This window comes from Nematolebias whitei, chromosome 15 (genome assembly GCF_014905685.2).
Source record: "Nematolebias whitei isolate Nwh7 chromosome 15, NemWhi1, whole genome shotgun sequence".
Taxonomy (NCBI): domain Eukaryota; kingdom Metazoa; phylum Chordata; class Actinopteri; order Cyprinodontiformes; family Rivulidae; genus Nematolebias; species Nematolebias whitei.
Genome location: NC_056512.1, coordinates 24,857,692 through 24,878,509, shown reverse-complemented (window position 1 = coordinate 24,878,509; position 20,818 = coordinate 24,857,692). Strand labels below are relative to the sequence as shown.

General features: G+C 41.0%; 2 protein-coding genes across 2 annotated transcripts; both read right to left on the bottom strand.

The window, feature by feature from the left end:
* Positions 1-4,372: 4,372 nt before the first annotated feature.
* Positions 4,373-13,199, bottom strand: znf598 (zinc finger protein 598). Its single transcript, XM_037689530.1, has 12 exons — positions 12,946-13,199; positions 11,540-11,652; positions 10,886-11,015; positions 10,240-10,451; positions 9,930-10,147; positions 9,762-9,855; positions 8,219-8,415; positions 7,305-7,380; positions 6,344-7,218; positions 5,401-5,557; positions 5,146-5,293; positions 4,373-5,043 (listed from the first exon to the last, which is right to left on the bottom strand). The coding sequence occupies exons 1-12, from the start codon at positions 13,117-13,119 to the stop codon at positions 4,669-4,671; spliced, it is 2,769 nt and encodes a 922-aa protein (XP_037545458.1). The 5' UTR covers positions 13,120-13,199; the 3' UTR covers positions 4,373-4,668.
* Positions 13,200-14,180: 981 nt separating this feature from the next.
* slc25a17 (solute carrier family 25 member 17) lies at positions 14,181-20,591 on the bottom strand. The gene is made up of 9 exons (XM_037689529.1): positions 20,463-20,591; positions 20,026-20,086; positions 19,865-19,931; positions 19,399-19,550; positions 19,127-19,243; positions 18,897-19,045; positions 17,608-17,703; positions 17,386-17,471; positions 14,181-14,340 (listed from the first exon to the last, which is right to left on the bottom strand). The coding sequence occupies exons 1-9, from the start codon at positions 20,517-20,519 to the stop codon at positions 14,187-14,189; spliced, it is 939 nt and encodes a 312-aa protein (XP_037545457.1). The 5' UTR covers positions 20,520-20,591; the 3' UTR covers positions 14,181-14,186.
* Between the last annotated feature and the right edge of the window lie 227 nt (positions 20,592-20,818).

Below are 20,818 nucleotides of genomic sequence, written 5' to 3'. Positions count from 1 at the left end.
AGCAGCTGATGCTGTTATATAAATCATTACATAAAATGTTTGGATTGTGGGTTGTAGCTAGCTCAGCCGTCAGTGCCACGGTCCTCAGGAAGGGCTTCTGGTGTCAGTCTATCATGTGAGTTTGCTTGCAGCAAAAGGAAAAACAATTTTGACTTAACAGCAGTGGTAGCAGCTAGCTGTAGCACTTCCAGTGCAGTCTGGGAGACCTCTGGCTGGAATGTGGTATCTCTGCCAGAATAATTGGTAATGTGAAACACACAGTGTTGTTAACGATAAAACAACATTTGCATGAATTGCTCTGAAATTATTGGGATAAAATCTATTTTAGGATGGTAATCCATCTTTAGCTTAGCTTTTAGCTCATCAATTTAATCTGAATGAAACTGTTTCCAAACTGATGTTCAAGGAGCTATCTACAACAGGTAAGATATTAATTATTCAACAGAGCCCCACTGAAAAAGATCTGAACTAGAGAGAAATCAGCTCACGACGCGTTGTGCTAATATTAAGAACATGAGAGCATTTGTGGAGCACTTTAAGTCATCTTTATTTTGATGGTGGATTTAATTTTCTCAGGGGAAGACAGGGGCTATAAGGCTACCTGGGGGGTATTTAAAATATTGTTAATTTGGGGGGCTGTCAGTTCAGGATGTTTTATCGTTCTCAGTGCTTCGGTCTTTTATTCAGTCAGTGTGGTAGATGAAAAATTATAATACAAGCATTCTGTGTTTTGTGCTCAGGCACACGTACACTACTGTGGTACTACTGGTTGATCGGAAAAATAAAGAAATAAAACCCGTAAAAATAAAGCATCAGTATGTTCATGATGTAAATGGAACTCATGTGTGATGCTGTCCAGGGTCTGGTGTGTCCTGAAAATAAGAAAACATTATCAATAATAGTTATTTATTGCATAGACTACTCTATTTTATTTTTTTCAAATACTTTGTAGAACAATCGCAAAAGGGCCCAAGTCGACATTTTATGCGATCATCATGTTTTGTGAAAATGGAAGTAACAAAAAGGTTGTTAGTTGTAGTAATCCTGGCACCATCAGTGGTGTGGTTCCAGTACAGTACGTTGCATGGATGTTATAATACACCTACCCCCTAACCCCCCAGTTATATTGGTGGTTTAACAAAAAAAAATAAAGTTCTTGTGAAATGAGAAGCAAGAAAACACTGATTCTGTAGCGTGCTACCCCTTTAACTTGTTTCTACTCGATTGTTTCTTCTTGTTCTGAAGCCGTTCGGCCTCTTCAGTGTAAAAGTCGCCGTGTACAGAGATGTGTGTCACTGTCTATTACCTGGAATCTAGTCTGACCATCACTTCAATAAAAGAGAAAACATGTTTTGGACTGCCTGTTTCTGTGATGATTGTTTAATGTGTATAACAGGTACACACACAACAATGTGTCATCTCTACACTCTGTCGTTAAACGTTTGGCCCCAGATACTTCATCTACGTTCAGTACGTCTAGTCCACGTCTCCATCGTGTTCCCACACACACATTCTGTCCTGCTTCTACTGGCTTTCATTCCAATGCTCTGCAGAGGATACCGCCACCTCTCCGGGCTCTCTTCCACCTTCTCCCTGATCTCACTACAGATTGCAGCGTTGTCCACCATTTGTCAACCTGTCCATCACAAGGAGCTCAGAGACCCCCACCTTGAATCTGTCCCTCTGAGGACCTCATCACTGTCTTGCTGTCACGCTTCACCTCACTCAGTCTCCTCTCTTGGTCTTCCCTCAACATATTAAATATTTAGTCTCAAAGTAAACATTTTAAAATTGAATGCAGATTAAAAAAAAAAAAAAGAAAATATTTCTTGTTTTGTTTTTTACAACCCTGATGCAAAAGAGTTTATCAACAAGGTTCCAGTGTTTAAAAGGCAATAATTTCTATTTAATGGTAAAATCAGAATTTTATTTTGACTGCTGGCCAAAAAACACATTACTGTTTGAGTACATTCAGAAAAATACCATTTGCTATGATTTACAGTACAGTATATGGAAAAATGAAATACTGTCTAGACCAGGGGTCTGCAACCTTTACGATCTAAAGAGCCATTTCTGCCCCTTTGTTCTCTAAATTAAACGTGTCCGGAGCCACAATACCTGCTACAACTGGGATTCTCAACTGGTGGCCCACAGACCACTTTAAGTTTGTTGGAGAGCGCTTTTTGGACAGTAGGGGTGATTTTATAAAACTAAAAATATCTAATGATTTTTAACATTTACTGATATTTTTACATTATAAGACAAAAATAAATGACAAGATTCTTGTAAAGAAAGAAAAAAAAAACAGTTTTTACCCATTTCTAAAAACTAAAACAATAAACTATTCATATGTGATTTTTTTATTGTTGAAAAATTACTTATCCTACTTTGAAGAAATAAAGCGTAAAGTGAGTTTTACTCCTTGTAATGTTTCTAGAATTCATATATTTGCTAAATTAATTACAGGAAAACTGCTCAAACTAGCCCTTTTAGTTGTTGTTAACCAATTAAATTCAGTTTTATTTCAGTTTTGGTCAAAGCTTGAAAGAGCCGCTGCAGAGGGACCAAAGAGCTGCATGTGGCTCCAGAGCCGCAGGTTGCAGACCCCTGGTAGACGTTAATAATACAGATATCCATCCATCATCTTTACCCGCTTCTTCCATTTTGGGTCACGGGGGTCGCCGGTGGACAGGTCTCCAGTCCATCACAGGGACACAGAGACAAACAACCATTCACTCTCTCACTCACACCTATAGGGACAATACATAGTTTACCAATCAGTCTAACATGCATGTTTTTGGTCTGTGGGAGGAAATCGGAGTACCCGGAGAAAACCCACGCATGCACAGAGAGAACATGCAAACTCCACCCAGAAAGGCCTCCGGACCGGGATTTGAACCAGTGATCTTCTCGCTGAGAGGCAACAGCTCTAACTGCACCACCGTGCCACCTCTTCCATGTTAAAAACAGCCGTTATGACAGTAACTGGTTAAACTCTACCTGAAGATCAATGTTGTTGATTATTTCCACTCAGTTGGCACTTCATCATCACGAGCTTTAGTTTGACATTTATTATGCATCAGCACACCACACATAATTATTTGGACTTCAAAATATTTGTGTATTATTTAAATTTTATTGTTTAGTGTTTTTAATAAACTTTTTCTTAACTGGTGATTTTTTTAAAAATGTGATTATTGTGCTTGAAACCTGTTTACATAAACTCTGCATCTATAATGTGTTTTAGAAACAAATGAGCCTGCTCATGAGATTCAGTTCATTTTTCTAACCTCACTCAAAGTCCAGTAAAAATGCTTCTTCTTTCGGCTGCTCCCTTCTCGAGGGGTCGCCACAGCGAACTCGCACCAAGACTTGGTAGTTATTTTTACACCGGACGTCCTTCCTGACACGACCACAGAGCATCGAGCTACCACAGCCCTCTGTGTGGAGCAGAGAGCTGCCATCAAGGGCGCCCAGGGGAGCAGATGGTGGGGGGTTAAGGGCCTTGCTCAAGGACCCAGAGTGGGGCAAATGATGATGGAGGCAGGTGTGGGTGCTTCACATATCCCACCCACATTTTGATGTCAGTACCGGGAGTTGAACCAGCTATCTTCCTATCACAGGTCTAACCTCTGCACCACCACTCCCAAAAACACAATTTAATGTTTCCCAAAATATCCAATAAAGCCATTTGAGATGATTTTTTTTCACTAGATTTATTTTTCACTGAATTTCTTTTTAATGTTGAGAACTGTTTTGGGAGGTGACCGAATAGTTTTCTGTTGTGTGAGAGTCATCCAGACATCAGCACCACAGTGCAGGAAAGCCTTCATGAGAAGATGTGCAGATTGTGTAGGACATTTGAGGACACACAATCACAATGTTTCGTTTTATTTTCCATTGTGCAACACAACAGCTCAGCTGAGCCAATTTATCAACAAATATGTTGAGCAGGTTTAACGTGCGTGTACAAAGAACTGAGATTAACCTTTTATTACAAGCGTCTTGCCGACGACACGTTGTGGCTGAAGTTGAAGCTTGGGTGAGAAAAGGTTAAGAAGTGAAATTTGTTCCATCTTGGTATGCAGCTCCCCTTCTGTCACCTGCAACATGGTGTCCAACAATCTGTACTCGCATCCCTAACGGGCGTTTCCTCTAAGTCAAGCATTAAAAAGTCAGCAATTAAACAAGTCTACACTTCAATAAATACAATGCTGATTTACAGTGAACGTCTTCAGGTTACTGAGCCGAGCAGCACCGCCGCCATGCAGCTTTGATCACGTTGTTACAGAAACGATACGCCATCTTCAGTTTAAGTCAAACCAAAATGCAAAAGAGAAACAATAACATGTGTAGATTTGTGTCAGGCAGCGATGGAACGGAGTTGTGATTTGGTGCGAGTGTCGGGTGAAGACGCCCTCTAAGGATGCGAGCACAAACATTAGGCGTCCTCCTGTCTGATCAGGACATCGTCCACACGAACCATCAATAAAACCTTCAAAGAGAAAACACCATAAACCTGCTGTTGTGAGTCAGGCCTCGGCCCCCCAGGTGCGTGGTCAAGCAGGAGACAGGCTGTTGACCCACAGACTGCTGCAAGGCTTCCACTGAACTGCAGGTGGGGGGGCAACAAAACTACCCCCACAACAGCAAACAAAGCAGCAGGGGCTAGCTGATGATTCGGCTGATGGACTGCAGGGAAGGGAACTCCTCGTTCTCCCTGATGTGCAGGGTCTTGTGGGAGTTGAAGTCTTTGGGGGCCAGCACCTGTCTGCAGGTGGGGCACACCTGACAGTCCAGCTCAGCGGCCATGTTCTGCGCTGTGGCAGGCACCTGCCAGGCATTCTTCTTGTTCTTGCTCTTCTTCCCTGCCCCAGCACCGGACTGCTTCTCCAGAGCCCTGCAGTCTCCGTGGGCGCCCAGGAGCTCCTGCTGCTTCCCCGTGTCCGGTAAGAGCACCAGCAGCTCGTTGAAGATGCGGCTGAAGTCGTCTCCGAGCAGGTCCTTACAGCTGCGGTGGTACTGGGCTGCTGGGATCAAACTCTGGGAACAAGAGAGCGGACAGACAAACGAATTAGCTGAAACTAACTGATCGTTTAAGCCGTCTTATTTTATAGTTTCTTACAGAAGAAGAGCTGCACGCACCTGTCTGAACTGAGCAGAGTAGTTCTTGAACTGGTTGAACTTTGACTCGTCATTATTCAGGAACTTTTTAATGGACTGAATTAGCTCCAAGTTTCTCTGCTGGAAGTCGTCTGGCACTAGATACTCACTGCTAAGCACCTTGGGAGGCCTAGAAATGGAAAAGAAAAGAAACAAGCACTAAGTACTTGAAATGTGTTTGTAATCCACAAACAAACCAGGCGGATGCTATTGCAGACATTAAAAATTCCCGCTTACTGATTGACGACAGGCTCCACCACATTGCTGTTCAGGGCGATTCCTGTGAAACCTGGGGGCGGTTTGGGGGCCGAGAGTCCCAGACCAGGTGGAGGTTTGGGCATAGCAGGGGGTGTGTTAGCTGCTGAGGCCTTCACTGGGAAAGAGGTCTTGAAACCTGACAGATAAAACAAAGCAGACTCAAAACTGCAGAACTCCTGAAGAGGTGGCGCTAGTCAAGAAACAGACAGGTCCATCAGGGAGAGGGTCCATCAGGGAGGGGGTCCCTCAGACGTTCACCTGCCTGCTGCATGAACTGTCCCCTGCACATGCAAGTTATAAACGTGATTTGAAAGTGGTGCTGAGGGTTTATACAGTTGGGCTGAACCCCATTTTTCCTCTTTTTAGCATAACTTAGGGAGAGGGTGTCACAATCCTTTGCGTCATGAAGCCAAGACCTTCATAAATCTTAAAACTTAAGTTTCTTTGGGGGAAGCACAGTTTAAAATAAAGAAGTGTGAGCTGTGACAAGGAAAAAGTGGTGAAAAGTAAAAACCACTGTCTTTTCATCCTTTACTACTTTAACCAATAAACACACGTTTTGATTAACCAGTGCTGTTTTTTATGTTTCTGCTCCTAAACATCCAGTATCAGTCAAGTTTTAATACAATGTCTTAAAATATTTTCCCCTCCAGCATTTCCAGGCCTCCTGCTCCATAACTGCAAGCTCGAGCTGCACACAGTAATGCACATTTTCCCCTCTACTGTGTGCGTTTGCACCTCAGCAACGAACATTTAAGTAGGTGTGGGTGTCTATAGAGTTGTGAGGGTCCACCTGATTGGCTGAATACATTACTGGCATCCAGAGTGGGAGTAATGGTTTACTGCAGTCTGATAAATATCCTTTGTGCAAACAAAGTGAAGAGAAAAGAATATTTGAGTGGTTGTGCTGTTTTTTTTTTACCTGGTGGGGGTTTCTTTGTTATGAGAGCGGGGAACTCTTCCTCCGGTCCAGGAGGGGGCTCTGTGATGGGGGAGGGGGTCACCGTTAGCGACTCTCTAGAAACAGCTGGTGGTGTGTCAGCCCTGCCATTAGTGACTCCGTTCATAACTGGCACTGGAGCAGCATTAGAAAGTGGTTTGTTCCGAGTTTTCTCCGGGACATTTTCCTTCTGCGCCGTCGTTTCCACGGAGCTTGTGCCCACAGCTGCTGTCCCTCCCAACATCGTGGACACAGACGCAGAGGAGTCAGTCGGGTTTTTCGTTTTTTTCTTCTTGTTGGACTTGGTGGAAGGATGATCTGTGTTGGGGGTTGGATGGGAAGAGGGGGAGGTCACAGTGGGTGGTTTGGCGTTTCCTCCTCTAACAGTGAGCAGAGAGGAGATATCCAACATGGTGGGCACCGAGCGGAACTCCTGCTGCGTCATTCCTCCACTCTCATCGTCGGAGAGAGGAGGGGAGGGCTGAGACGCTGCCTTCTCCCCGACTTTCTTCTTCCTGCGTGAAGACGAAGAGCTTAGGGACGAGAGGAGCTGAGGGCCGGAGGGTGCAGATGAGACAGGAGGGGGCGCTCTGGCGGGAGGAGGCTGACGAGTGTCAGTTTTAGGAGCAGCAGTATGGCTGGACCACGCCACGTTGGCGCCTGACGCGGGTTTCAAAGTTCGCACTTTGGAGACCAGAGCAGGGAAGTCCTCCTCCTGAAACGAGGACGTCTTCTTCGGTTGTCCGGAGTACGCTGGGGTCATCGGGGTTGTGACTGCAGCACTAGAGAGGCTGGGGAAATCGTCTTCCTTCAGAGCTGCACGAACTGCTGTGGATGCTGCTGGTGCTGGTTTTACACTGGAAAAACAACGACACAATGAAGTTTTTCAGCTCACGCCACTCTGGATCATTACAGGCTGTTTGTAGGGTGTGCTGAGGGTTACATGGGTGCCCCTGCTGTGGCTCCTAGAATAGGGAAGTCATCTTCATCTCCTGGATTGGTGCTCTTCATAGTTTTCACTGTAAAAGAGGGAACAATCAAAACATTAGAACCGCTATTGTTACTGGGATTTCGCCAACACACCCAGCTACACTAATTGTTAAATATGTTGATTTTTTTTTTTTTGCAGACTTAAGACATTGCAACAGTGTCCTTTGGACAGATGGGACCAAAGTAAAAATGTTAAGCCTGCATGTACAGTGCCATGATTAGCAAAAACCAAACCGAATGTCTGCACAAACGCCTCATACTAAGGCACGGTGGTGGAGGGCCGATCATTTGGGCTTGTTCTACAGTTATTTGACCTGGGCACCCTGCAGTCATTCAGTCCTCTGTAAACTCCTCAGTTTACCATAAAATCCTGGAGTCAAATGTGAGGCCATCTGCCTGAGCTTGGCTGAAATTGGGTCATGATGCAACAAGAATGATCGTGAACACAGAGCGGCTGAAAATGAATCGAGGTGTTGTGATGGTCCAGTCAAAGCCCAGACCTCAGTTTGATAAAACTACTGAGCTGGGACCTTAACACAGCTGCGCAGAAACCAATGCAAGCCTCAACGAACTGAAGTGATGCAGTAAAGAAGAGTGGACAAACTGATAAAGTCATACAGAAACTGACAAACTGCAGATCGTTGCTACTAAAAGGTGGCTCTACAAAACTGCTGAGTCATGGGGTGGATTTAGTTTTTCAAACGGTCGTTTTGTTTCGACTTCAATTTTTGTATTTTTTTTTTATCATGACATGATAGAATCTAATACTTGAGCTTAGATTTGACTAATTTCAGAACGTGGTATAGCTAAAACATTGGATTATGTTTTGATACCAGCGTCACGTAAAACTATAAATAAATTATTTACCTGGGGGTTTATTAGTTGCTTTGAAATGTCCTGTCAGAGGTCTGGGCTCTGCAGCTGCTTCTACTCTCTCGGTCCTTTCCTCTCTGCAGTGTTTGGGAGTGCTCCTCTCCTGCACAGCAGCTCTCTCTGCTTGTCTACGCATCGCCATGGAAGCCCTCATAGCAGCTTCCATCTGCCTGTCCTCCTCCTCTCGTTCACTGTGAAGAGAAGCAGACAGAGCGGTCACGAGCTGAAGACCAACAACAACCTGACCTGTGGCACATGACTGAACGGATTTTTAATCCAATTAAAAAAATCTAATAAATTTGATCAAAAATAAAGAGCAAGAGTTATTTATCTAAAGACGGCCAGGTGGCAACATTTTTTATTGTTTTGGTTTTATTTATTCATTCATTTAAAAGAAGCAAAGGAAACAAAAACAAATTCATCCAAAATAAAAAAACAACATTGAATGAAAAGGGTGCAGAAAGAAGAAAAATATTCTTATAATAATATCTGCCCCTTATTTAAAAATAAATAAAATAACTAGAAACAACAACTCAGACTTGAACAATCAACATGAAAACAAAAAAAACATCAGGGATTCTTTACATTGTACTTTTTAAACAATTTCAACTTAATCATCTTCTTTAAACATATAAACTGTTTTAGAAATGTTTATGGTGATATCAAGGCAATTCCACAATCCTGTTCCCCGAATTACAATGCAGCTCCTTCACACTAGTTCTAAATGGAGGTTTTACAAACATTTCCATTCCCTTAAGGTTATAATGACTCTTTTTTTTTAACAATTTTTAATTGAATATTTGGGGGTAACATTTTTAATGAGCTTTATACATTACTTATAAAACACTCTATTCAACCAAATCATAAAATTTTAATAATTTCAATTGATAAATAAAGGCTGAATGAATGAATGAATGATGAAATAATATATTTGTTGGGTGACCACAGCACTTCCTACTAATAATTCTTATAGCTCTTTTTGTCAAATAAAAATAGGGTTTGTATTTGTTTTACATGCTTTTCCCCAAACTTCAATACAATAGATTAAATATGGAATAATCATTACATTATACAATATATACAAAGCTTTGTCATTCAAAAACTTTTACTTTATACAGTAATGCAGTTGATTTTGATGTTTATTCTTAAGTATTTTACATGAGATTTCCATGTCAGCTTCTCATCAATAACGACACCCCAAAATATTATTTCATTAACTCTATGAATTTCAATACTGTCAATTTTAAAATGGGACTGGTTATTTTATTTCCATTACTAAATATCATGTAGTTTGTTTTTTTCAAATTTAATGATAATTTATTAAGTTGGAACCAAGTTTGTATTTTTACAAATTCTGCCTGTATCCAGCATTTCAACACTGAATCAGCATTAAAACTTCCCTTCAGGGTTTAAATTAAATGAGCTATTTATTAACAAAGATACAGAAATCTGCCCTATAGGAACAGTCACCACTGCCAAACAAAGCTTACTGGTGATCTGCTGGGAAATGAGACTTTTGAAAAACATTCAAACTCACCGAGAATACCTCCAGCTCTTCTGTCCCATCTGTGGTCTTCCGCGTCCTCCTCGATTGTGGCGCATTTCCTCGTAGTCCTCGCCGCTCACCTGACCTACAGGTGTACGCATTTTATCTAGAGTTAGTGCCGTAGTCATTGTAATCAAACGCAGCAAGGCTGTGACCGACCTTCATGTCTCCTCTGTTGTCTCGGGGCATAGGTAAACTGCAGGTCAATTTGGCGGTTCTGTCGAGCCTCTGCTCGGTTCTTGCTGTGTGCGGCAGCTTTGTGGGCCTTGTAGTCGATCTCGGTCCGGAAAGCGTGGGTGAACTGTTCGGTGGCGCAGCGACCTTCTTCGCACAGATAGTGACTCTCCCTGAAGTGCTCACTCAGATATCTGTAATTACTGATGAGGAAAAAGACGAAAAATACAGTTCAAGCTTCAAGAAGCAAAACGTGTTTTTTTTATTTGGCGTGCGGTGAAGCAGGTGTAAACACCTGTAGTATTCCTGAGAACCGTCTGCGTCGCAGAAATGACAGAAGTAGTGGTCCCTGCGCAGGTGCTTCAGCAGCTCATCGTTATCCAGGTAACGATCGTCGCAGAACTTGCAGAGCGGGTGTCCTCTGTGACTGGTGTCATCCGGGTCTCCGTGCGCTCTATGTCGCGCCAGCTCCTTACGATTGTACCACTTCCGCTCATAAGAAAAGATCTGGTGGGAGTTAGAGAGTTTTTAAGTACATTAAAACAACCATTATTTAATCTCACAAGTCTGTAAAGTCTGGTTTGTCTCTGAATTAAAGAAATCCTCAGGACTAGAATCTCAATTCTAAGACTCTTAAAAGACATTTGTCAAAATATTGAAGTAAAAATTTGTTCTGCTGCATTTCATATTGTTATGGATTGATTTGTTCTAAGGACAGAAATGCCTAAGCAAAGAAAGACACACAAAGTTTGTCTTGTCTAACAACTGACTGTGCACGCACATTTAAAGATTTATAACAATGGCTGAATAAACTCTGAAACCTATCCTCTAACAACGTCTCAAATCTTTAACAGTCACCGGCCTGTGTTCACTCTTAAACAATGGTGGCCATGCTGAGGGACTGAGAAAACCTCTGAACCGAGTGGTTGAGATGAAAATACCTTCAGATGTTTCAGGCAGAGCTTGCAACAGAAGAGCTCGTGCTGCTTCCTCATGTGCTGCTCCAGTTCCTCAAATCTGGAGAAAACTTTCGGCTCCCGGCAGAGAGGACACTCTGACAACAGCAGACGCCTGATTTCACACACGCACACACACAAATAGATATTTTAAAAATGTTTATGATTCAGGTAAACTAATCAGGGAACACTTTACTACTGCAGCTGTAAGCTTTGCAAACAAGTAGCAGGTTCTTAAACTTTCAGCAAAAACAGTTTATAATGGCTTTATTATACATGTTTTTTATACCAGGACACAATGCACACAACCTTTTAACCAAAATTGTATAAAATTGTCCAGAACGACACCAACACCTTCACAAACTGACATGTCCAACAGATTTACTTGTGATTTCACGAGTCTAATTCATCAGGATGCTGCTTGATGAGATACACGTTGTGGTTTTCTACAAAGAACAGTGACAATAATTGCAACCCTTCGTCTGGCTTTGACTGCGTTACATTTCTAAACTGAGGTTCACCAATATTAACAAGAACCCTCTCTTTACATGATCCTGATAGTGACAAATATACAAAACATTATCAGTACGAGTATCTGCTGGTTGTAAAGAAGCGACACAATCAGAGACCATCCCATACCTGTATTTAGCAAAGATCATTTCATCAGCAAAATAGATGTCGTGTTTGTTCTCACAGGGGAACTGCTGATAGGGCAGAGACTGAAAGGCCTCCAGCTTTTTAATGAACACCACCTGAAAACAGCAGGACAGAAAACAAGAACTAATCTCATGACAAACATCAAGAGAAAGCACAGTAGTCGATTACTTGCAGGAGGGGGAATTTGCCGAATAGCACGGTAAGTTTTACAATACTAATAATCAAGAGGACTGGAGGCATATTTTCTGCTCTATTAAATTGACCAATGTTAAACTTTTTGATTAGTTGCAACTCTGGTTGGAGGTTTATTTCACACTCATGGATGTGAATGCCACTTTTGAAAAGTAAAATTATAATTTTAAAATAAAATAAAAACATATTAGATGTTCAGGTTTTATGCAAATGTCCTAAACTTCTGCCGAGCTCAAAATAAGATGATTTAATGAGCAATCTCCTCTTCTGGACCCAAGAGACTCATTCTGACTGTAAACAGATGTAGCAGACCTGTACCTTAGTGTTATAAACTAACCAGATTCCAGTCAGTTTGTCATTAAAAAAAAGTTTTTCCACAATCATTGGAGAGTGGGTTTGTGTTCAGCAACATCCGCCTCGAAATTTAAGCTCCAATATCTAATGAACATCCTGTTATGCGACGTGTTGGTCAAACTTTGAGTGCTGAAAAAGAAAGTAAATTTAAAAAACAAGCTCCCAGATAGGTGTGGTCAATCACAACTTCCTGGGAAACCGTAAGTTAAAAGCAAATTTGATACGTGGAGCTCTTCTGATTAAAAATTGGAGACCAAGTGAATTTTTATTTTATTGATACTAGTGTATGCTGAATACCTTACCTTGAATGCTTAAAGTATGAATATCATAAACTCTGAAATCCAGTCCTAAACGTAGTACTTGACTTTTAGCACTGAACTGTGAAGGTGACGACTGTGTGTAATCTTCCTATAAAATAGTCCCTGACCACCTGGGCGGACAGGTTGACTAAAGTCCACTGTATCATACGAATTATGAATCGTTTTTGGACTTTAGTTGGGCTGGTACTTCTTATAGTTTAATATTTTAGCAGTCAGTTTAAAAAGTTAAACGCAAATTTATGGTTACCTGTTATGACATACGGTTAATGTTAAATTCACTTTCCAAATTTAGCTTATGCTAGCTAGCTTTAGTTTACTTGGCTAAGCTAATTAAAGCGTCAAAAAGTAGTCCGTTCGGGGGTTTACACCGTTTTCTGCTATAATCTCTCCCTAACAATTAAGTCAGTCAAGATACAATTTATCAAAATTGCTTCTTGCCATATAGTGATTGCTACATTGACGTCGCGGCCTAGTTAGCTTCAGCTAGCTCAAGCCTCGGCATAGACTAGGAGGAACGCGCACCTTGTCAAGCTCCTCCCGGCAGACGGCGCAGTACTTCTGGTCGCACAGCACCCTCATCTTGGTGGAGCAGCGGTAGCACACCGGGTGGTCGCATTTTCCCAAGGCGAAGATATCGTTTTCTTGACAGCACAAGACGCACGTCTTCTCCGAGTCTTTGGCGGTTGTTGAATCCATGTCGTTGAAAATTAAAACCGAATTAGTCAGACTTAGTACTGTTTGGGTGAGCCAGTCTATGAGGTGGTTACGTAATAAGAAAGCGTGAGCTACTGCCGGCTGTAGCGTCACGTAACGGCTGACGCATAAACGATCTATATGGCATGTAGCCGGACAGACCTCCGTACCACTACGAGGTACTGAGTCCCATCCCACGTGTCTGAGATCTGCGCCGGCTGTCAAACTGTTACACGTGTGCGCCGGCGTCTGCGCTCTAGGAGAAACACATAAAAATAATTAAATAAAGTGAAATAAGCCTTAATTTTTTTTTTTAAACTAACAGATTTCTACATTATTACTACGCAAAATACAGTTAGGTTCGACACAAGTGGTAAAATGTTTATCCATGAAATTCAGGGTTGATAAGAATTATAATTATTTTTACTGATGCATGCCCAATAATCCAGGTAGAAAAATCTAACAGGTCCTCTGACCTGATTTAACCTTGTTAGATATTATTTTTATAGTTTCATCTCTATTATTGGGGGAGTTGAGTTAATCATTTTATCTTTAAATGAACAAAAAAAAAAAGATTCAAATATATAGTAAGAAAAATGTTGGATACTTCAGAAAGTTAAGAGTAAAGTGTGGATTTGATATACTGCAACATGTTTCAGCTATATTGATGGTGAACCACTTGTTTATATAATGGGGTAAGAATATTCTTTGTTTACTTGTCTCAGGAAACCATTTGGAAATAGAACTCAGTGATGATGGACCTTTTTAACCTTTGTACTCCCAGTCCTAAAAAAAAAAGGCCAACAGTGGTGGAAAAATGTCCATGGACCAGAAAAGGAAAACTAAAGTGCTTTACACATGTAGACAGACCTCTGATTTGCAACATAATCATGTATTATTTTAATAATTAAAATAAAGTAAAATCAATATAAAATAGCAGTAGTGGTTTACCTGAAATTACATTTCTAAGTGTGCGGTACATTTGAACTTCTCTCATGAAGCCTGTAAACAAATGTTTATCACAGTAGTTTAAAGTAATCAAGTGTCCATGATTGTGTGATTCTGGTTAGCTAGCGTTTCTTGTGGTGGCCGTTGCTCAGTCCCATGACTTTAAACGTGCAGCTGGCGATCTTCTCATAGAGAAGGAACATGAGGGCGGCAGTCAGCACAGTCTGCAGCAGCTTAGCCTCCAGGCCCTTAAACAGACCCAACACGCCATACTTCCTACAGCAGAGACAGAATCACAGCAACTGTGTTAAATAGGACAAAGGCCTTGATATATTTGGTGCTTTAAAAACAAAACAATGCAATGTTTTTATTGGACTGTCTAAAAATTTTGCACAATTAATTTGATGTGTTCATTTATGTGGGATCCTTTTCATGTAAGCTACAAAAAGTTAAAGAACATCAGGTAAGCACGCTTAACCAAACATCTGTGCCGAGTATAAAAGCACTGGAGATCAAGTTACTTGTTTTCTATATATATTAACACACAATGATACTAACAATAAATACAAACAACAATAAAAAGCTGCACAGTCATGGTAAAAAAAGAAATACATTTTCCAATAATCTTTGTACATCTTAAATAAAACAAGTCTGTGGTTTATTACAGAATTGTAAACTTTGATAAATACACTAAATTAACCAAAACCTGTCACATCGATACATAGCATTATTTATTTGATTTAAAAGTAGCTTCCAGTCTTCCCCGGAGTAGGTTTTCTACAAGATTTACTCTGAGTTTAGATTGTGTAATTTAAAAATTAAAAAGTACATCCCATAAAATCCATCTCAAGCTCTTCAAATCAAAGTTTAGGACGGTGCAACAAGAAAAAGCCAAAAGCTTTCTTCAGAGAGCGGCCTGTAGAGCGTCTTCTCATTAAACAATTTCCTGCGGGGTCAATAAAGTTCTATCTTATCTTAACAGAACACGGTTTACGCTCGCAAAGCTGCAAATGAACAAACACGACTCTTGGAACAATACCGTTTGCACGGACAAGCCCAAAGGGAAAAAATATGATCATAAAGCAAAACGCAAGCGTCTCGTACCAAGTCTAAAGCACGGTGGTGGAGAGATGATGATGTGGGCTTGTTTTACAGCCACAGCACCTGGACACCCTGCAGTCATCTAGTTGACCACACACTGCTCTGTACAACAAAGTATTTTAGTCTCTATCAGTTTCAGAGCTGAAGTTCAGAGAAGCAGGAGAAAGAACCGGAGCAGGAAGTTCAGCAAATAAAGAAAAGAATCAAGGTGTTACTATAATCCAGTAAAACTCCAGCTCTAGGCCGAACTAAACAATTCCTTCTGAACGCAACGAGCCTTAAAGAAGCGTGAACTAAAATCTCACCATAACAGATGCAGGAGACTGATGTGGTCATTCAGAACAAAAACTGATAAAAACGAGTCTGTAAGTTACTAAATGACTTGGAGGACTTGGTTTTTAACATATCTTGCTCTACATTAGTGTTTTGAATTAATAATTCAGTAGTCCCTCGTTTATCACGGGGAATCCGTACCCTGAAGCCCCGCAATAAGTGAAAAACCACGAAGTAAGAATAGTAGTACAAGTAGTAGTTTATTTAAGCATGTATTTATATATGGATGTGGACGTCAGAAGGAACAAACACACCTACACCTCCCTGAACATAAGAGGATCTGCAGTGGAAGTGGTCTCCAGTTACAAGTACTTGGGTGTGCACCTGACAACCTCAGCTGGAGCAACAACAACCACCAGCCTGATCAAGAAAGCTCATCAGAGACTCTACTTCCTCAGACGGCTGAGACAAGCTGGACTGAGAAGCTCAGTCCTCACCTCCTTCTACTGGTGTGCAGTGGAGAGCATCCTGTGCTCCAGCATCAATGTGTGGCATGGAGGCTGCACAGCTGCAGAAAGAAAAGCTTTGCAGAGAGTGGTGAAGGCTGCACAGAAATCTGTTGGAATCAGTCTCCCCACCATCACAGACATCTACACCTCCAGATGCAGGAAGAGGGCTACCTGCATCATGAAGGACCCCACTCACCCAGCACACACACTATTTGCTCCCCTCAGGAAGGAGGTTGAGGAGCATTAAGTGTAGAACCACTAGACTGAGGAACAGCTTCTACCCTGAAGCTGTTAGACTCATGAATCTCTAACCAGAATAATCACTGTGAAAAATCACATGTTGCTGCTGATCTGTTTCATGTTGCTGCTGATCTGTTTCATGTTGCTGCTGCTCTGTTTCATGTTGCTGCTGATCTGTTTCATGTTGCTGTGTTCATGCGTGCTCATCTGTTCACACAGACTCATGTTCGTGCTGCTGTTTGGCGTATTGTTTTTATACTACTAGTGCTTGGCATATTTTTAGTTTATATTTTTCTTAGTTCATATCTTAGATCTTATTACTGTTTTTCTTTTACATTTTATTGTTGGATGTAACTGGGACCCTGTGTACATAATTTCGTTCCACTACATGTACCACATGAGGTGCGAATGACAATAAAGAACCTTGAATATATACATGTTTTTTTAAGGTGTTTTAAACCCTTCCCACACTCTTGCAAACTCTAACAATGCTTCTAAACGCTCTAAAAGAGCACATCATGTCACGATTTCAACTCTCTGCCTCCTGCCAGCTCTTGGCCACGCCCACTTCTCCCCTACAGAGCGGAAATCAGCTGATCAGCTGCAGTAGGAAGCTTCTCCTGCAAATTGGACTACACACTGGTGTTAATAATTTTAAATAATTAATTTTAAATTAAAAAAATCCATGCCCATCGTGCGGCTCATCCATCGATCAGCCAGTTGTGTGTCATGTCCAAACTTATATTGAAAAACCGCGATAGAGCGAGTCCGCGAAAAACGAACCGCGAGGTAGCGAGGGTCTACTTTATATCAAGCTAAAGTTGCATTACCATATTTTAAAATACAGATAAGCAGACATTTTTTTGTTTGTTTGTTTTGGTAACTAAAATCTTGCACTTAAACAAGAGTGCACTTTTTTCCTCATTACTGTACTTTTTTAAGTAATCAAGGAGCAAAACAGATTTGTACAGATGTTAAACAAAAGCAAACACTTTAAATCTGATCATGCTAAAAAACAGTTTTGAGTTGCCCCAAATTTATGAGTTTTATTAGAAATCCCCCATTAGTTATTTGCAAGTTCACACAACTTTTATTGCTGCTTTGTGTCTGCACAGCTAACTCAAATCAAAAACCTAAAACCAGGAGCAAAAAACCACAACAATCTTATTTGAAAACTAATTTGAGTGTAAATCCTCACCTAACTCTGTTGACAAGTAGACTCTTGATCGTCCGCAGGCTGGACAGCAGCTTGGACTTGTCTGCTGGTGCGTTGAACTGACCAAACTGAGGTTAATGGAAAAGGGTCAAACAATCATAAAAATCATAAAATTAAAGGAATAAACATTTAAAGCTTCTATTTTCAAAACATTATATTCACTTTTTTGTTCTTTTAAATATGTGAACGACACACAGAACCCACCCTAAGAATGGACTGTACGGTCTGTAGAGGGTACGTAACGGTGGTGGCAACAGCTTTGGCGACAGCGCCGATCACAAACACCTCCAGTGATGACAGCTTAGGGAAGGAGAGGAGAAGGAGAGTGGTTTGAAAGAAAACAGTTATGTACCATATTTTAATAAGAATTTAACAAGATTAACACTTAAAAACAATTATTTGTTTGCTCAAAATTATAGTAAAGGTGTGTCTCAGTTGAACTTTTGCTTAATAAATGCACTTTGACGGTCAAATCAGCTGCATTTCGTAAGCCGATACGCGGAAGTGGGAGCGCACAGTGGGACGAGTCGCTGTGCATTTCTTCGAAATTTAACAAGATAACCACCTAAAAACAATTATTTGTTTACTCGACATTATAGTAAAGGTGTGTCTCAGTTGAACTTTTTCTTAATAAATGTACTTTAATGGTCAAATCAGCTGTATTTTGCCTGGGTGGTGGCAAAATGCAGCTGATTTGACATTTGCTCCAGGAGTTCTGGAGCGAGATGAAGGTGGCTTGTATGGCAAGCCAAGTGTCTCATTAATAGCCACTTTTACCTATTAATGAGACACTTGGCTTGCCATATGGTCGAGGGCCCTCTAGTGGCTGAAAATGGTAGTGTCCAATATTTTCCATGTCAGAATGAATGAAATCGTCAGATCTCAGCCAAAAATTGGGTTATTAGAAATATCTGAAGCAAAGTCCTCGATCACCGCCGTGTGATTGATGTCCATTCTCTGTGAAACTTGTCTGTTATTATTTTCATATTTTGCCAAATTAATGTAAATGTTTGATGTTAAACTTTGATTCTGAAAATAAATGACCGCATTCATTTTGATGGGTCAAAGATAAATAACGTCTCTCGTTACATTTCTGTTAAATTCAATGCACGACATTACACAGTCAGAAAGATGAGGAACTCGTGAAAATTGTATGCATATATCTCGTATATGTCATACTACTACATAAATACGGGGGAAAAAACATAAATAAGTTGCGTCGGTGCATAAGTCCAGAGTATGTAAATTAGGCATAAAGGTGAGACTTATAAGCCGGAAATTATAGTATTCAAATAAAATACCACACCATGCCTTTTTAAATATTGTCATCTAAAGCGTGCCAGAAAGCACATGGTTTGAAACAGAGCATGAACCTCAAACCTCTAGTTAAGTCTGTTAAAAGTCATGTGCACTCAATTACAGCCTGCATATGAAGTGTTTGTTCATCCAGATAATCTCAGCATGCAATCACGGCTGGTTTCTCTGCTGCTCACCTCCCTGGGGACTTCTCTTCTTAGCTGCCTCTTCAGGCCTTCGTAGATCATGAACTGGATGGCGGGGTTCAGCACCAGCAGCAGAGACGGGAAGGTCCCGTTCCAAAGGGCTCCGACGCCCTCCTGACGGCTGATCTGCACAAGAGCGTCTGCAAAAACAACGCCAGGCCGTAGTTTATGCTGCACTAAACGTGTAAAGAAATACTGATGAAGGTGTGAAGTGAATTTACCCAGAATGCCGGAGTAGTTGGTGGGCCGAATGTCTGCGTTGTGAAACTTGGAGCCCTGAAGCTTCAGCCTGGTGTTGACCACCCACAGAGGAGTGGTAACCAGTACGTTCACAACACCTGGAGAGACGAGGAGACTGGTGAAAAGCAAACACTCACTAAGGTGTTGCGGATGAAATAATTAAGACACGTGACAATAATTTATTGACGTATCAGCCATTAAAAAAAGAAAAGTAGGACACTAGACTTTATGATCCGAGTAATGATGGTCTCACCTGCAGCGATGCCTACGATTAAGTCCGTGCTGGGAGTTGACTGTTTTCCCTTCAGCGAGCCGGCCTTGATGCAGTGGAAACAGTAGAAGTAGACAAAGTTCGAGCAGCAGAGACTGCAGATGACGGGGAACCAGCCTCTGTAGGGAGAGAGTCTGCAGGAAGAGCGCAAGCACAGAGACGCCTCAGAGTCCATCACGTCTGCGTCAGTTCGTTGGTCTGAATCATTAGCAACATGGCTCATGAATCACCAGATGTTAACTACTAGAGGCAATCTCGGTTGAAGATGGCTGCCACAGCAAACTTAGTGAACTCAAAAATGGCCACAGCTCTGTCAGTTTTGCAGATATTGAGCTAAAATGTGTTGTGGTAGTAGCTGAGCATTGTCCCTGAGCAGCGCATTGTGTTGCTCAAAGATTGCTTTTTTTGTTATCCTTCAAACTTGATCAGCTGACATAATTTTACTCACAATCCTTCTTCTTTGACGATGTCTGCCAGGATGGCTGGAGTTGATTTAGCTTTCCTGTTTTCATCCACTGAACACAATCGTAAAGGCACAAGTTTTATTACATTGCTTGCGTTTTAAAAAACAAATACAGTCTATCTGTAAATATTTTTGTCATGTCTTACCCTGAAGCCGTAATCTGGCTGTATCAAGAGGGAAGAATACAGTCATTGCAGTCACACTTCCCTAAAAACAGATTAAAGTCACAATTCATAAAAATAAAAATAATAATAATAATAATAATTTAAAAAAATACACCCTGTGTATGGAGTTTCTCAATCTGTGCAAAACGTCGTTGAAATAACAACTAGTAATTTAAAATTGACCAAGTAAGTAAAGCACAAAACACATTGTTTATTCAAATTAAGATCTAAATGTGTATATTCTTGAAATCGGCATGTGTAGCAGATAGAGGCTTATTTAGCAACTGGAACCCACCATCAAGGACAGAAGTAACATTTACAGATTTACAGTGGTTGACATTAGACTGTATGAAAGCCTCTAAGCTTTAGCTACAACAGCGTAAATCTCACAATACATTTTACATTTAAAGCTAACTTACCATTGCTCCTGCCACAGCATGAACCAAGCTCTCATAAGAAAAAACTTCGAAGCTCATTGTCACTTCGGTTGTTTTGTTTTTAATACAAACTTTATAGAAAATATCCCGCCGGCTCGCAGATGTACTAACGTTCCCTACGACCAGTTTAGCTTTTGATACTTCACTTCCTGCTGTTTACACTGTGGCATTATGGGTAATGAAGTTTTGTTATCAAGCAGCACTACGGTCAAAGAAAAGCCTTTGTGCTGATCCGACCAAAATGTTTTTAAACACTCTTTGTTAATCTCAAGGTATATTTTTCACAAAATAGGTTTATTAAATTTAAACATTTTAAAGATGCAAAATTGGACTGGGAT